Source organism: Schistocerca cancellata, chromosome 11 (assembly GCF_023864275.1).
Source record: "Schistocerca cancellata isolate TAMUIC-IGC-003103 chromosome 11, iqSchCanc2.1, whole genome shotgun sequence".
Lineage (NCBI taxonomy): Eukaryota > Metazoa > Arthropoda > Insecta > Orthoptera > Acrididae > Schistocerca > Schistocerca cancellata.
The window spans coordinates 23,786,189-23,804,873 of NC_064636.1; the positions used below are offsets into that span (position 1 = coordinate 23,786,189).

The 18,685-nt window shown below is 44.3% G+C and overlaps 1 protein-coding gene and 1 non-coding gene across 3 annotated transcripts in view; both read left to right on the top strand.

The window, feature by feature from the left end:
• LOC126108673 (sodium/potassium/calcium exchanger 3) overlaps nt 1-18,685 on the top strand; it is a 690,465-nt gene that overhangs the window by 572,977 nt on the left and 98,803 nt on the right. For both annotated transcript variants that reach the window (XM_049913982.1, XM_049913981.1), the window contains exon 2: nt 4,626-4,814. In XM_049913982.1, coding sequence (XP_049769939.1) covers nt 4,626-4,814 — 189 coding nt within the window. The remainder of the gene's footprint in view (nt 1-4,625; nt 4,815-18,685) is intronic.
• Nucleotides 8,472-8,546, top strand: Trnat-ugu (transfer RNA threonine (anticodon UGU)). The gene has a single exon. It is a non-coding gene; the product is annotated as a tRNA-Thr (tRNA).

Consider the following 18,685-nt stretch of genomic DNA (forward strand, 5'->3'; position numbering starts at 1 on the left):
GTGTAATTGGTTAATACAAACCATAAAAAATGCACGGAAGTATGTTTTTTAACACAAACCTACGTTTTTTTAAATGGAACCCCGTTAGTTTTGTTAGCACATCTGAACATATAAACAAATACGTAATCAGTGCCGTTTGTTGCATTGTAAAGTGTTAATTACATCCGGAGATATTGTAACCTAAAGTTGACGCTCGAGTACCACTCCTCCGCTGTTCGATCGTGTGTATCGGAGAGCACCGAATTACGTAGGGATCCAAAGGGAACGGTGATGGACCTTAGGTACAGAAGAGACTGGAACAACACATTACGTCCACATGATGACACCTTTTTATTGGTCTTTTTCACTGACGCACATGTACATTACCATGAGGGGTGAGGTACACGTTCGACGGGCGTTTCATAGGACGTGGAGGGCGCATAAATTGGCCAGCCCGTTCTCCTCATCTTACACCTCTGGACTTCTTCCTGTGGGGTACGTTAAAGGAGAATGTGTACCGTGATGTGCCTACAACCCCAGAGGATATGAAACAACGTATTGTGGCAGCTTGCGGCGACATTACACCAGATGTACTGCGGCGTGTACGACATTCATTACGCCAGAGATTGCAACTGTGTGCAGCAAATGAAGGCCACCACATTGAACATCTATTGGCCTGACATGTCGGGACACACTCTATTCCACTCCGTAATTGAAAACGGAAACCTCGTGTGTACGTGTACCTCACCCCTCATGGTAATGTACATGTGCGCCAGTGAAAAAGACCAATAAAAAGGTGTTAACATGTGGACGTAATGTGCTGTTCCAGTCTCTTCTGCACCTAAGGTCCATCACCGTTCCCTTTGGATCCATACGTAACTCGGTGCTCTCCGATACACACGATCGAACAGTGGAGGAGTGGTACCCAAGCGTCAACTTTAGGTTACAATATCTCCGGATGTAATTCACATTTTGCAATGCAACAAACGGCACTGATTACGTATTTGTTTATATGTTCAGATGTGCTAACAAAACTAACGGAGTTCCATTTAAAAAAACATAGGTTTGTGTTAAAAAAACATACGTCCTTGCATTTTTGTATGGTTTGTATTAAACAATTACACTAGCCCCTCTCCTGACGTTCGGTCTGTGGAATCGATTCGTCAGTATTTGATGTTGTTTACGAAATATATCCAGCGGTAACGTTAGGTGACTCACCCTGTATATTTTAAATCTGACAGAAATTTCGTAATTTCAATTATTTTTAAAAGAAGAATAATTTTAACCGTACTTACAGAGTGCAACGAATAATTTCTTTTTATACATTTTAGCCTGAAACATACAAAATCATAAGAAGTCCATTCAGTTAGACAGCTGATATAACGTTCACATATACAAGAATCGATATTATACACGGTATCGGTTATTTCTGCATAAAAAAGGTAGTGTTAGAGGATACACTGCAGATCTTCTACTATGACAGTACCAGCAAGGATGTCCTTTTTCACATTCAGGTCTTCGTATAAGGAGCGATCAGAAAGTTCTGTTTTAGAGCCATGTAGTCCAGAATAGAGATTCCAATCAGTCAATGACGCCACCATTACGCGTTTTGTAAAACTCTATGTCCTGCTGCATGGAGAAGTCCGTAACTGGGCCCTGCACATCCTTATCAGTCAGGAATTGTCGACCCTTCAAGGCCTTTTTTAAGTAACTGAAGGCATGATAATTGCGTGGGGAGAGGTCAGGACTATAAGGTGGTTGCTCGAGCGTCTCAAACTTGGGCGTAATGGGTGAGGGCGACCTCCCAGGTCAACTGGCACCTTATGTCGAATTGCGACTGACATGGAACTTGGCGCACCATTCCACAACGAAGGTCTCCAACACATGTGCTGCCCTCTTACACGTCCTTCATTCTCCAATGGATGTCTACTGGTGTTTGTCTTTTGGCAACCAAGGAAAGTATGTTTGGATGCATTTGGTATGGCATTTCTGCAATTACCGCACGCACGTCAGAAAGATGTGAGTACACCAGTAATCCCTGGCCTAATATTGGTGCTTATACAGGGTGTTACAAAAAAGTACGGCCAAACTTTCAGGAAACATTCCTCACATACGAAGAAAGGAAATATGTTATGTGGACATGTGTCCGGAAACGCTTTCTTTCCATGTCAGAGCTCATTTCATTACTTCTCTTCAAATCACATTAATCATGGAATGGAAACACACAGCAACAGAACGTACCAGCGTGACTTCAAACACTTTGTTACAGGAAATGTTCAAAACGTCCTCCGTTAGCGAGGATACGTGCATCCACCCTCCGTCGCACGGAATCCCTGATGCGCTGATGCAGCCCTGGAGAATGGCGTATTGTATCACAGCCGTCCACAATACGAGCACGAAGAGTCTCTACATTTGGTACCGGGGTTGCGTAGACGAGAGCTTTCAAATGACCCCATAAATGAAAGTCGAGAGGGTTGAGGTCAGGAGAGCGTGGAGGCCACGGAATTGGTCCGCCTCTACCAATCCGTCGGTCACCGAATCTGTTGTTGAGAAGTGTACGAACAGTTCGACTGAAATGTGCAGGAGCTCCATCGTGCATGAACCACGTGTTGTGTCGTACTTGTAAAGGCACATGTTCTAGCAGCTCAGGTAGAGTATCCTGTATGAAATCATGATAACGTGCTCCGTTGAGCGTAGGTGGACGAAACTAAAATGAGCTCTAACATGGAAATGAAGCGTTTCCGGACACATGTCCACATAACATCTTTTCTTTATTTGTGTGTGAGGAATGTTTCCTGAAAGTTTGGCCGTACCTTTTTGAAACACCCTGTATACCCTTATTGGAGTCGCAGTACACTGCGTACACGCTGCAGCAATGCCCTCAAACAGAAACGTCTTGATCGCCCCTTATGCACATTATTTTCTAAGTTCCATAATTCTGGTCATAGATGTATACATCAAATATATAGAATACATGGTTGTGCTTTCACTCACTTCTGCATTCCTGCAAACATCAAACAAATCGAATGCCTCTATGTACACAGGGAAAGGGGGTGATATGACCTGGCTGTATAATGTATCCTGCATTCAGAGTGGATGCCACGGGAAACACCTCAGCAGTAATTTGGCAACAGCGTCCATCAGCCGGTTCCATCAGCAATATTGTCGGTAATGCAGCCACATTGCAGCAGTGTTGTCGACAATAGCATTGCGGCCACATAATGCCGTAAAACATGGTCCATGTAAATGCTTTTTGAGGTGTGTGAGTTGATCGCTATGTCAATATGCACGCTACATACACTGTGTATTCAAAAGCATCTGGACACCCCCAAAAACATACCTTTTTCACATTAGCTACATTGTGCTGCCACCTACTGCCAGGTACTCCATATCAGCGACGTCAGTAGTCATCAGACATCGTGGGAGGGCACTCTGCGGAACTCTCAGACTTCGAATGTGGTCAGGTGTTTGGGTGTCACTCTGTCATACATCTCTACGCGAGATTTCCACACTCAAACATCCCTAGTTCTTTGGCTTCCAATGTGATAGTGAGGTGCAAAAGTGAAGGGACACGTACAGCACAAAAGTGTACAGGCCGACCTCGTCTGTTGGCTGACAGCAGAGAACACCGGCTGCTGAAGAGGGTCGTAATGTGTGATAGGCGGACATTTATCCAGACCATCACACAGACATTCCAAACTGCATCAGGATCCACTGCAAGTAATAAGACAGCTAGGCGGGAGGTGAGAAAACTTAGATTTCATAGTCGAGCGGCTGCTCATTAACCGCACACCATGCCGGTAAATGCGAAACAATGCATCGCTGGGTGTAAGGAGCATAAGCACTGGGCGATTGAACAGTGGGAAAACGCTATGTGGAGTGACGGTAGACAGTGTGGCTGATTGTGGTTTTCGCGAATGCCTGGTTGAACGTCATCTGCCAGCGTGTGTAGTGCCAACAGCAAAATTCGGAGACAGTGGTGTTATGGTGTGGTTGTCTTTTTCGTGGAGGGGGCTTGCACTCCTGTTGTTTTGCGTGGCAGTATCACAGCTCAGGCCTACATTGATGTTTTAAGCACCCTCTTGCTCCCCACTGTTGAAGAGCAATTCGGGTATGGTGACTGCATCTTTCAAAACAATCGTGGACCTGTTCATAATGCACGGCCTGTGGCAGAGTGCTTACATGACAGTAACATCCCTGTAATGGACTCGCCTGCACAGAGTCCTGACCTGAATTCTATAGAACACCGACTTCGTGCCAGGCCTCACCGACCCACACGATACCTCTCCTCAGTGTAGCACTCCGTCAAGAACAGGCTGGCATTCCCCATGAAACCTTCCACCACGTGATTGAACGTATGGTTGCGGAAGTTGTCATCAAGGCTATGGGTGGGCCTACACTATATTGGAATTCCAACATTACCGATTGAGGGCGCCACGAACTCCAAGTCATTTTCAGCCAGGTGTCCGGATACTTTTGATCACATAGTGTATCTTTGGACGGAATCCGTGAAGACGGTCTGTGACTGAAAGAGGTCGGCATTTGTGTTTTAAATAAAAATAGCCGCTGTTGGTTGAACATGCTGTTTATACGTTACTTGACGGCTGTTGGCGGTCGCCTTCAACAAAAGTCGTGTTGCGTTGCAGGCGCGGCGCAGGGGCTGCCCAACTGCACGCCGCCCGCCATCGACGACTTCCCGCGCGACCTCTTCTCGGAGCAGCAGCGCCAGGAGGGCGCCGTCGTGCTGCACGTGCTCGCCTCGCTCTACCTGTTCGTCGCGCTCGCCGTCGTCTGCGACAGGTACTTCGTGCCCGCCGTCGAGCGCATCTGCCAAGGTCAGTGTCCGCCGCACCTGTCGCTTGCGCGTTCAAACTTTTCGTCAAATTCGATGTTTGTCAAACAAGTACACAGATTTGCAAACCACGTTTGTCAAACTTAATCGCAGTTTTGAAGCTGGTCTCACACTGTGTATGTCACATCGCAAACTCACACCTGTCGCTTGCACATTCAGACTTTTCCTCAAATTCGATGTTTGTCAAACAAGTACACAGACTTAAAAACCACGTTTGTCAAACTTAGTCGCAGTTCTGAAGCAGGTCTCACACTGTGTATATCACATCGCAAACTCACACCTGTCGCTTGCACATTCAGACTTTTCGTCAAATTCGATGTTTTTCAAACAAGTACACAGACTTACAAATCACGTTTTTCAAACTTCGTCGCAGTTCTGAACACTGTGTATCACATCGGAAACTCACACCTGTCACTTGCACATTCAGACATTTCGTCAAATTCGATGTTTTTCAAACAAGTACACAGACTTACAAATCACGTTTGTCAAACTTAGTCGCAGTTCTGAACACTGTGTATATCACATCGGAAACTCACACCTGTCGCTTGCACATTCAGACATTTCGTCAAATTCGATATTTGTCAAACAAGTACACAGATTTACAAACCACGTTTGTCAAACTTAGTCGCAGTTTTGAAGCTGGTCTCACACTGTGTATATCACATCGCAAACTCACGCCTGTCACTTGCACATTCAGACATTTCGTCAAATTCCATGTTTGTCAAACAAGTACACAGATTTACAAACCACATTTGTCAAACTTAATCGCAGTTTTGAAGCTGGTCTTACACTGTCTATATCACATCGCAAACTCACACCTGTCGCTTGCACATTCAGACATTTCCTCAAATTCGATGTTTGTCAAACAAGTACACAGATTTACAGACCACGTTTGTCAAACTTAATCACAGATCTGAAGCAGGACTCACACTGTGTGTGCATCACGTCGAAAACTACAAAACTTTTGCACTGTTGTCTCTAATTTTTTTATTCTTTGTTGGAGGAGAATGAAATTTAGTTGTGAACATACTTGGAACATTCAGCTATACATTGAGCCTACTCAATGTATGCAGGGTGACCAAAAAGTCAGTATAAGTTTGAAAACTAAATAAGCCATGGAATAATGTAGATAGAGAGGTACAAATTGACACACATGCTTGGAATGACATGGGGTTTTATTAGAATAAAAAAATACAAAAGTTCAAAAAATGTCCGACAGATGGCGCTTCATCTGATCAGAATAGCAATAATTAACATAAGAAAGTAAGACAAAACAAAGATGATGTTGTTTACAGAAAATGATCAGTATGTCCACCATCATTCCTCAACAATAGCTATAGTCGAGGAATAATGTTCTGAACAGTACTGTAAAGCATGTCCGGAGTTATGGTGAGGCATTGGCGTCGGATGTTGTCTTTCAGTATCCCTAGAGATGTGGGTCGATCAAGACACACTTGCGACTTCAGGTAACCCCAAAGCCAGATTGAGGTCTGGGGACCTGGGAGGCCAAGCATGACGAAAGTGGCGGCTGAGCACACGACCATCACCAAATGACGCGCGCAAAAGATCTTTCATGCATCTAGCAATATTGAGTGGTTCTAATAAAACCCCATGTCATTCCAAGCATGTGTGTCAATTTTTACCTCTGTATCTACATTATTCCATGGCTTACTAAGTTTTCAAATTTATACTGACTTTTTGATCACCCAGTATATCAAGATGTTGTCTGTTCTCTCAGACATCTCCAAGAGAACAGACACCATCTTCATATATATAGTTAAGGGTCACCGACGATTTGACCATCTTCTGTGCGGATGCACACACATTGCCCGAACTCTTAACAGGAATCGGAAAAGCCGTGAGTAATGAGTGCAGTGGGCAGGGGCACTGGGAATATAATTTGGGACAATAAGTTGGGCATGTGGGTCTTACGGGAGGCGTGCCAGAGATTAGTCCCTGCAGGCGCGCTACATTCCATGTCCTTGATGGCCCAGATGCATAGAGCGTCTGCCATGTAAGCATGAGTTCCTGGGTTCGAGCCCCGCTCAGGACACACATTTTCAACTGTCCCCGTTGATGTATATCAACGCCTGGATGCAGCTAAGGGGTAAGCAGGAGGCCCTGGGTTCGAGTCCCGGTCGGGACACACATTTTCAACTGTTCCCTTTGATGTATATCAACGCCTGGGTGCAGCTAAGGGTATTCATTTCATTGTATTGATTTAATTGTAACTTCTCAATGAAGCCTCCATCAGGTGTGACGCATCTGGCCCAACATTCTTTCCACGATATAAATGCACGTTCGTAAAATTCTGGGGATTGACTTTTCACACCATTGCTTGACACAGGAAATAAGGTCTTCCTCACTATCAAATGTTTTACTGCGCAGATGGGCCTTTAGACCACCAAAGAGGTAAAAATCAGATGGAGCCAAGTCCGGACTGTAGGGAGGATGAGGAACAATTTTTCAACCCATTTTCCTGATTTTCTGCTCTTGTCATAAGGGCTGTATGTGGTTTGACATTGTCACGGTGTAGCCTGATGAGCAGACCCTGAAGCTGTAGCCTATGGGTCTCGATAACACATCGCGGCTCGTCCAATGACAAACAGTTACGGTCCCATTAAAACTGTACGCCGTACCGAGACTCGAACTCGGGACTCTCGCCTTTTGCGGGCAAGTGTTCTACCAACTGAGCTATCCAACCACCACTCACGACCCACACTCACACCCTTACTTATGTCAGTACCTCGTCTCCTGGTACGTTCCAAACTATACAGAAGCTCTCCTGCGATTGTAGAGTACTTGCCCACGAAACGCAAAGGCCCCGAGTTCGAGTCTCGGGCCGGCACACAGTTTTAATCTGCCAGGAAGTTTCCTATCAGGGCACACTCCGCTGTAGAGCGAAAATCTCATTCTGGAAACATCCCCTAGGCTGTGGCTAAGCCGTCTCCGCAATATCCTTTCTTTCAGGGGTGCTAGTTCTGCAAGTTATGCAGGAGAGCTTCTGTATAGTTTGGAAGGTAGGAGACGAGGTACTGGCAGAAGTAAAGCTGTGACGACGGGGCGTCAGTCCTGCTCGGGTAGCTCAGTTGGTAGAGCAATTGCCCGCGAAAGGCAAAGGTCCCCAGTTCGAGTCTCGGTCTGGCACACAGTTTTAATCTGCCAGGAAGTTTCCTATCAGCGCACACTCCGCTGCAGAGTGAAAATGTCATTCTGGTTACGGTCCCAGTTAATTGTGGAGCCAGTTTCCAAAAATTCAATGAAAATGACACTACAGTGATCCCAGAAGAAGGAGGCCATCGCCTTTCGGCCTGCTGTTCGTGAAAGTCTTGGTTTCTTCTTCCTAGGGGAACCCGGATGACGCCACTCCACGGATTGGGTGTTGCTCTCACATTCGCACGAAAACAACCATATTTCATCCTAGGTAATGACGCCGTCGAAACACTGTTTCCACTCTTCAGTAAAGGTCTTCGTGAGACCCTCGCACACATTCTTCCTCATCGTTTTAATTTCTCTTGTCAATAATCTAGGCACCCAACGTGCACAGATTTTTCGCTACGTGAAATGATAATTAAATGGACACCCTAGCTGCAAACAGGCGTTGATGTACTTCATTGGGGACATGTTGACTATCCTCTGTGCCCGCGGTGGCTCAGATGGGTAGAGCGTCTGCCATGTAAGCAGGAGGTCCCGGGTTCGAGTCCCGGTCGGGGCACACATTTTCAACATGTCCCCAATGAAGTACATCAACGCCTGTTTGCAGCTAGGGTGTCCATTTAATTATCATTTCATTTCTAGCAAAGCTGCATGGTCATCCACTGTAACTGTTCTTTCGGGAACAGGTACTACCGTCATATATATTTTTCTCTACCCTAGAGACTGTACCAGTGATACCACACTACCCAATGACAGACGAGTCTTTTCAGCAAGCTGTCGTGTCGTCACACACCTGTCATTTTGGATGATTTGATCAGCGGTCTCCTTATTCACATCACTCATTGTCGTCGGTGGTCTACCGCATCGTGGATTGTCCAGTAGAGAGAAATCACCTTCTTTAAACCTTTGCAACCCTTGCCGGATACTGCTGCGATCCACTGTGTCCTCCGTCCGCCGCTCGTGGTCTCGCGGTAGCGTTCTCGCTTCCCGAGCACGGGGTCCCGGGTTCGATTCCCGGCGGGGTCAGGGATTTTCACCTGCCTCGAGATGACTGGGTGTTTGTGTTGTCCTCATCATTTCATCATCATCCAGGAAAGTGGCGAAATTGGACTGAGCGCCCCACAAACCAAAACATCATCATCTCATCACTGTGTCCTCCCCATAAACAGGGAGCAACTTCCTGTGAATCGATGCGCGAGAGTCATCGCCGGTCTTGAAGAGGAACTCCATCACCGACCATTGTCACAACCCAACATCTACTTGACGGTCCATTATGGCTCACCTGTAAATAAAAAAAAAGAAACAATTTTGTATACCAACTTATAGACAAATGTTCCAAGTATGTTCACAAAAATTTCACTCTCCTCCTGCAAAACTATAGACGACTGTGCAAACTTTTTGAACGCCCTTTGTATTTCCACACCACTGGTAATGTCTACCAGTTCAGACCACACGTTTCTTCCTCTGAATGTAGCATTATCTATGAAGGTTGAAAAGGTAACAAGACATTGCTCCACTGGAATGGTTGAAATTGAGAGACGAATTTACCTGTCAGAAACTTCCGAGGGGAAATTACACATAGACCCTAGTGAATGAATCAAGTTTCTCGAAATGGACAACCAAGCTTTTAATAGCATGTGAAACTTACTCCAGTACTCCAGTTTCACAAAAATTATCTGTAACTTTCAGATATATGGGAACTGGAGTAGGTTTCAAAGAGTGAAAATTTGTATTCTACGCTGCACCTTGCAGGCTGAGCGACTTTTATCATGGAAACGTTTGCAGCAATATCATTGAAAGACAATATTATTTTGTTACACTCCCACTTGCATGTCGTGCATGTCGTATAAATTTCATTTTTTCTTTACAATTTCCAATGTTTTTTTGGATGTGGTCGTGGTCCCTTGATCTTAGTTTCCACATTTGTGGGAACCAAAGATATAAAGAAATAAGCTGCAATAAAAATTCTTTTTTTATTCAAAAAGCATGCCTGAGGATCATTCATACGGTTAATCGTCTTTGAAAACTGAGAAGCAACTGGCTGTTGTTTGACAAACACAAGTATCAAACGTGGTTGTCAAGTTGGCTGGCGGTTAAAAATCTCTCAAACATTTGAAACTTTGTCTTTGTTTGACAGACAGATGAAACAAAGCGGTATATTGCCAAATAATTTGACAAAGATGCGGTATGTGACCAATTGTTTGATCGTCTACAGATTTTATTTTGTTACACTCCCACTTGTATGTCATGCTTATCGTATAAATTTCATTTTCTGTTTGCATTTTCCAATGTTTTTTGGATGTGGATGTGGTCAATTGATCTTAATTTCCAGATCTGTGGCAACTCAAGATATAAATAAATAAACTGCGATGTAAAGAAATAAACTGTTATAAAAATTCTTTTTCATTCAAACTGCATGCCGGAGGATCATTCATACGGTCAATCGTCTTTGAAAACTGAGAAGCAACTGGCTGTTGTTTGACAAACACAAGTATCAAACGTGGTTGTCAAGTTGGCTGGCGGGCAAAATATCTCTCAAACATTTGAAACTTTGTTTGACAGACAGATGAAACAAAGCGGCATATTGCCAAATAATTTGACAAAGATGCGGTATGTGACCAATTGTTTGATCGTCTACAGAGACACTTGGCGTGTTACACCAAGCTTTGAACTAGGTGTAATAGAAGTGGGTTCTGTAGGTACAATGAAAGACTGTCTAAATGAAGGTATGTTTCCCCTCAGGCTGTAGCTTCCTGTTAGCCAGTCTGAACCTCGGTGCTGGTACCAAACATTTCCATGTAATTCGTCACACGCCTGCTGTTTCTAGACTACAGATTAACTCACTTCCCTTTTGTCCCGATATATTCGGGACAGTACTGATTTTTAACACAATGTGCCTATGTCCCGAACCGTCTTCGTGGAAACTGGAATGTCCTGGATTTTCGTCTTATGTAGCGTGACTTTTTTTTCTCTAAAGATTCACAGCTTAGTCAGCCTGGAGGTTTGGAATGATTGCATTACGATTACGCATACGTAAAAATTAAACAGTATTCAAAAGGATTTACAGAGACTGCTACTAGAGGCAAAATTTGTTGAGATTCATATTATTTAATGAGGTAACGTGTTTGAAGGTATAAACTCATAATGTGGCTACGATGGCAAGTAGTTAACAAAATTACACGCATATATTAATGTTATTGTGCTAAGTCTTGCCACGTGCTGGGCACATCCTGTGCACAAAGGGAAGGATAGTATTTTATGAGGGAATGTTCACTTGGTATGCTGGTCTCCTATTTGCACAAAAAATTTTTAAATAATTACTCAAGCGAGTGATTATTTAAGATTCTTTTATTAAAGACTAAAAAAAAGTATATGAACAGCACGCCTATATATCACATGAATTTTCCCTCATATAAGGTTATCCTTCCATTTTGCCACAGGATGACCACAACACATGGAAAGAATCAATACATCAAAGCACATGCAAAGAATCTACACATCAACTTTGATTACAGTGGGTAGTTTTGTTAAATGTTTTGGTATTGTCATCATAGCCTCAAGTTTGGTTTATACCTCGAAATGAGTTACTTCACTAAATAGTCTAAATGACAAAAAAGTTTGTAACTGCAAGCGGCTTATGAAAAACCTTTCCATATTCTGACTCTACGATTTTTCTCAAAATATAGGTTAAGGAAAGGCAAACCTAGTTTTATAGCGTTTGTAGACTTAGAGAAAGCTTTTGACGATGTTGACTGGAACACTCTCCTTGATATTCTGAAGGTAGCAGCGGTAAAATATAGTGCGTGAAAGGCTATTTACAACTTATACAGAAACCAGATAGCAGTTGTAAGAGTCGAGGGCATGAAAGGGAATTGGTGGTTGGCAACAAAATGATACAGGGTTGTAGCCTATCCCCATGTTACTCAAACTGTATATTGAGCAAGCACTACAGGAAAGTAAAGAAAAATTTGGAGAAGGAATGGAAGTCCAGGGAGAAGAAGTAATTAACTTTGATGTTTGCTGGTGAGTTTGTAATTCTGTCAGAGGCAGCAAAAGATTTGGAAGAGCAGTTGAATGAAATGGACAGTGTTTTGAAAGAAGGAAATAAGATGAACATCGACAAGATCAAAACGAGGGTAATGGAATGCAGTCGAATTAAATCAGGTGCCATTGAGGGAATTAGATTAGGAAACGAACGCTTAAAGTAGTAGATGAGTAGACTTGGACACCAAAATAACTGAGGTTGCACGAAGTAGAGAGGATAGAAGACAGGCAATGGCAAGAAAAGCGTTCCTGAAGAAGACAGAATTGTTAGCATGTTAAGTGTCAAGAAATCTTTTCTGAAAGATGTATGTGAAACATGGACAAGAAAGAGTTTAGACAAGAAGAGAATAGAAGCTTTTGAAATGTGGTGTTACAGATGAATGCAGAAGCTCAGATGGGTAGCTCAGGCAAGTAATGAGGAGTTACTGAATAGAACTGAGGAGAAAAGAAATTTGTAGCACAACTTGACCAAAAGAAGGGATTGATTGAGAGGACGCATTCTGAGGCATCAAGGGATCACCAATTTAGTACTGCAGGGAGGCACTGAGGGTAAAAATCGTAGAGGGAGACCAAGAGATGAATACACTAAGCCGATTCAGAATCTTGTAGGTTGGAGTAGTTTTTGGGCGAGGAAAAGGCTGCCACAGGAGAGTTGCATCAAATCAGCCTTTGGACTGAAGACTCCAACAAGATTTTTGAAGCAATCACGGTCGATTAACATTCAGTTTGGCGTAAAACTGTAGTGATTTTCAAGTTCGATGTAGTTTTGAATACTCGATGGAACTACGATCTTGTATACGATTGCACGTGCTCTGACTTGGGAGTGTTCTACTGTTGTGCAGTATTTTAACATTACCGATTCTTCAGGGAATGACTTTGACACTTTTTTTCGTAACATTACCTGTGTTAACCATGGGATAACGCAAGTCAAATGGAGCAGCAACACACTGCAAAAATTACTCTTTGTTAAAGTACACGATGAGAATGCTGAACGTACAGTTTGTGGGTGCAAAATTCAGTATTGGACACCGAGGATGGAGCAACATAGTAACTCATAAACAGAAAGCTGTGTTTCAAGTTGACTCTTAAGGATCAAAAATTGATTACTACTTATTGGTGAAGCTTGGCTGAACTTTGACTAGCTGTCCCAGGTTGTAACGCATGTATCGAACTAATGTTTCACTAGTTAAAGATTTGTTCATAGACGAAAAAAAAGGGCAGACTCAAGTTAGAAACAGTAAAAGCTCTGAGAATGATAATTACTACATTTGTTAGCCACCCTCGTATGGGATTCTGCAACTTGGTACTTAATGAAAATTAACTTCTAGAGCAAATACGCACCCCTGAAGAGTACTGCTCAAGTAACCGCCAGTCTTTACCATAATCTTCAATGCAAAATGCGGGAAATTTTAATTTATATTAACATCCATACTGGATATGAATTACTGTTAAATAATCAGTGGTATTATGCAAAAATACGTAGTTATGATGCCTATATTCAGGGCAAATCTCTCATGTTCTGGTTTTTACTCATTTTTCCTTATTTTTTGTGTGTTGTTTTGAAAATATCACGAATATGTTTAAAAATAATACGAGAACCCTAGACATGAAGTCAAAAAATAAAATGTAGGAAAGAATTTCGATGCATGTTTCGGTTAGATTTGTTGAACCATGGTGTACATCTACATCTACATCTACATTTATACTCCGCAAGCCACCCAACGGTGTGTGGCGGAGGGCACTTTACGTGCCACTGTCATTACCTCCCTTTCCTGTTCCAGTCGCGTATGGTTCGCGGGAAGAACGACTGTCTGAAAGCCTCCGTGCGCGCTCTAATCTCTCTAATTTTACATTCGTGATCTCCTCGGGAGGTATAAGTAGGGGGAAGCAATATATTCGATACCTCATCCAGAAACGCACCCTCTCGAAACCTGGCGAGCAAGCTACACCGCGATGCAGAGCACCTCTCTTACAGAGTCTGCCACTCGAGTTTGCTAAACATCTCCGTAACGCTATCACGCTTACCAAATAACCCTGTGACGAAACGCGCCGCTCCTCTTTGGATCTTCTCTATCTCCTTTGTCAATCCGACCTGGTACGGATCCCACACTGATGAGCAATACTCAAGTATAGGTCGAACGAGTGTTTTGTAAGCCACCTCATTTGTTGATGGACTACATTTTCTAAGGACTCTCCCAATGAATCTCAACCTGGTACCCGCCTTACCAACAATTAATTTTATATGATCATTCCACTTCAAATAGTTCCTTACGCATACTCCGAGATATTTTACAGAAGTAACTGCTACCACTGTTCGTTCCGCTATCATATAATCGTACAATAAAGGATCCTTCTTTTTATGTATTCGCAATACATTACATTTGTCTATGTTAAGGGTCAGTTGCCACTCCCTGCACCAAGTGCCTATCCGCTGCAGATCTTCCTGCATTTCGCTACAATTTTCTAATGCTGCAACTTCTCTATATACTACAGCATCATCCGCGAAAAGCCGCATGGAACTTCCGACACTATCTGCTAGGTCATTTATATATATTGTGAAAAGCAATGGTCCCATAACACTCCCCTGTGGCACGCCAGAGGTTAGTTTAACGTCTGTAGACGTCCCTCCATTGATAACAACATGCTGTATTCTGTTTGCTAAAAACTCTTCAATCCAGCCACACAGCTAGTCTGATATTCCGTAGGCTCATACTTTGTTTACCAGGCGACAGTGCGGAACTGTATCGAACGCCTTCCGGAAGTCAAGGAAAATGGCATCTACCTGGGAGCCTGTATCTAATATTTTCTGGGTCTCATGAACAAATAAAGTGAGTTGGGTCTCACACGACCGCTGTTTCCGGAATCCATGTTGATTCCTACATAGTAGATTCTGGGTTTCCAGAAACGACATGATACTCGATCAAAAAACATGCTCTAAAATTCTACAACAGATCGACGTCGGAGATATAGGCCTATAGTTTTGCGCATCTGCTCGACGACCCTTTTTGAAGACTGCGACTACCTGTGCTCTTTTCCAATAATTTGGAACCTTCCGTTCCTCTAGAGACTTGCGGTACACGGCTGTTAGAAGTGGGGCAGGTTCTTTCGCGTACTCTGTGTAGAATCGAATTGGTATCCCGTCAGGTCCAGTGGACTTTCCTCTGTTGAGTGATTCCAGTTGCTTTTCTATTCCACTGATGTCTAAGTTGCACAATTAATGTTCAGCAGTACTTATAGGTCTGAATTCTTCACACTACTTTATTTTTTTGAATTCGTGTATGATTTAGAAATAGTAGACATGACCACATATATGCGAATACTTGGGAATGACCATGAGGTTGAAACTGATGAGTAGCCACCACAAGCATTACACAATGTTACACACTTATCAGAAGCGTGTCTCCATTTAATGAGTAAGGCTAAACCTCAGATTCGTTAAGAAATTAAATTGTCGTCTATAAAACAGTTTCAAACATGTGATTACAAATCAGTTAATGCGGTACACATTTTGCTTTAAGCATGCAACCCAGGAAAAGTTTAGATAAGATTTGAAATTACACTGATTCGATTCATACTGCGCATAATAAAAGCTCATGGCCAGAGGTGTAGTGTGTGGCACAGCACCAAGATGCACTTCTCAGTCGTTGTCGAGAAAATCGACAGTTAAAAGAAACCGTTGCGGTGAAATACTCTCTACGATTTATGATTTCCTACAGCGTCGTGGCGCAGCGGTAAGCGCTCGGGTTCGTAATCCGAAGGTCGCCGGATCGACCTTTTTTTTTTAGTATTTTTTTTTGTAATTCAAATATATATATATTGCCCGCATCTCGTGGTCGTGCGGTAGCGTTCTCGCTTCCCACGCCCGGGTTCCCGGGTTCGATTCCCGGCGGGGTCGGGGATTTTCTCTGCCTCGTGATGGCTGGGTGTTGTGTGCTGTCCTTAGGTTAGTTAGGTTTAAGTAGTTCTAAGTTCTAGAGGACTTATGACCACAGCAGTTGAGTCCCATAGTGCTCAGAGCCATTTGAACCATATATATATATATATATACACTCCTGGAAATGGAAAAAAGAACACATTGACACCGGTGTGTCAGACCCACCATACTTGCTCCGGACACTGCGAGAGGGCTGTACAAGCAATGATCACACGCACGGCACAGCGGACACACCAGGAACCGCGGTGTTGGCCGTCGAATGGCGCTAGCTGCGCAGCATTTGTGCACCGCCGCCGTCAGTGTCAGCCAGTTTGCCGTGGCATACGGACCTTCATCGCAGTCTTTAACACTGGTAGCATGCCGCGACAGCGTGGACGTGAACCGTATGTGCAGTTGACGGACTTTGAGCGAGGGCGTATAGTGGGCATGCGGGAGGCCGGGTGGACGTACCGCCGAATTGCTCAACACGTGGGGCGTGAGGTCTCCACAGTACATCGATGTTGTCGCCAGTGGTCGGCGGAAGGTGCACGTGCCCGTCGACCTGGGACCGGACCGCAGCGACGCACGGATGCACGCCAAGACCGTAGGATCCTACGCAGTGCCGTAGGGGACCGCACCGCCACTTCCCAGCAAATTAGGGACACTGTTGCTCCTGGGGTATCGGCGAGGACCATTCGCAACCGTCTCCATGAAGCCGGGCTACGGTCCCGCACACCGTTAGGCCGTCTTCCGCTCACGCCCCAACATCGTGCAGCCCGCCTCCAGTGGTGTCGCGACAGGCGTCAATGGAGGGACGAATGGAGACGTGTCGTCTTCAGCGATGAGAGTCGCTTTTGCCTCGGTGCCAATGATGGTCGTATGCGTGTTTGGCGCCGTGCAGGTGAGCGCCACAATCAGGACTGCATACGACCGAGGCACACAGGGCCAACACCCGGCATCATGGTGTGGGGAGCGATCTCCTACACTGGCCGTACACCACTGGTGATCGTCGAGGGGACACTGAATAGTGCACGGTACATCGAAACCGTCATCGAACCCATCGTTCTACCATTCCTAGGCCGGCAAGGGAACTTGCTGTTCCAACAGGACAATGCACGTCCGCATGTATCCCGTGCCACCCAACGTGCTCTAGAAGGTGTAAGTCAACTACCCTGGCCAGCAAGATCTCCGGATCTGTCCCCCATTGAGCATGTTTGGGACTGGATGAAGCGTCGTCTCACGCGGTCTGCACGTCCAGCACGAACTATGGTCCAACTGAGGCGCCAGGTGGAAATGGCATGGCAAGCCGTTCCACAGGACTACATCCAGCATCTCTACGATCGTCTCCATGGGAGAATAGCAGCCTGCATTGCTGCGAAAGGTGGATATACACTGTACTAGTGCCGACATTGTGCATGCTCTGTTGCCTGTGTCTATGTGCCTGTGGTTCTGTCAGTGTGATCATGTGATGTATCTGACCCCAGGAATGTGTCAATAAAGTTTCCCCTTCCTGGGACAATGAATTCACGGTGTTCTTATTTCAATTTCCAGGAGTGTATATATATCTAATGCGAACGTTTGACTTACGCTATACGTATTCGTTTCGGAATATCGTTTCTACGTCTTCCGTTAACTATACGTGTAAACATTATGAAGACAATTAATAACATTTGTGAAATACAACTTTGTTTGCGGAAAACATAATCATGTTCGAAGTCGCCAGTTTTTCCACGACAAACGACTTTCAACAACTTATTGTATGCATAATTGTTGCAACTGAGATATATATATATATATATATATATATATATATATATATATATATATATATATATATATATATATATATATGTATAATTCCCGGCAATATATATTTGAATTACAAAAAACAAAACCGAGCAGGGTGGCGCAGTGGTTAGACACTGGACTCGCATTCGGCAGGACGTCGGTTCAATCCCGCGTCCGGCCATCCTGATTTAAGTTTTCCGTGATTTCCCTATATCGCTCCAGGCAAATGCCGGGATGGTTCCTTTGAAAGGGCACGGCCGACTTCCTTCCCCGTCCTTCCCTAATCCGATGCGACCGATGACCTCGCTGTCTGGTCTCCTTCCCCAAACCAACCAACAAAAAACAAATACTAAAAAAATTACTTGCATGGCGCGAGATTCGATCCGCCGACCTTCGGATTACAAACCCGAGCGCTTACCGCTGCGCCACGGTGCTGTAGGAAATCGTAAATCGTAGAGAGTATTTCACCGGAACGGTTTCTTTTAACTGTCGATTTTCTCGACAACGGCTGAGAGGTGCATCTTGGTGCTTTGCCACATTACACCTCTGGCCATGAGCTTTTATTATGCGCAGTATGAATCGAATCAGAATTTCACAATTGGCGGCCTCCCCTTGTTAGTATCGTGTTGGACCTCCTATGGCCCAGCGAAGTGGCATGGACTTAACAAATCGTTCGAAGTCCCCTGCATAAATACTGAGCCATGCTGCATGTATAGCTATCGTAGAGGCCCCTTACCAGTTAGAGGGCCCGCACAACAGACAAGCAAGATGGGCTGCCGACCTCCTTTCAAGAGCTCAGATCGAAACATCGCCAGTGGATGTAAACAATAACAGCTTTTCTGAATAAACACGGAACTACTTCGCCAGAAAACATGTGATAATGTTTCCGCCAATTGGAACTCATGTGACTCATGTACAACTCTGCCAACTCGGCGTTATAAGCACACCCGGAC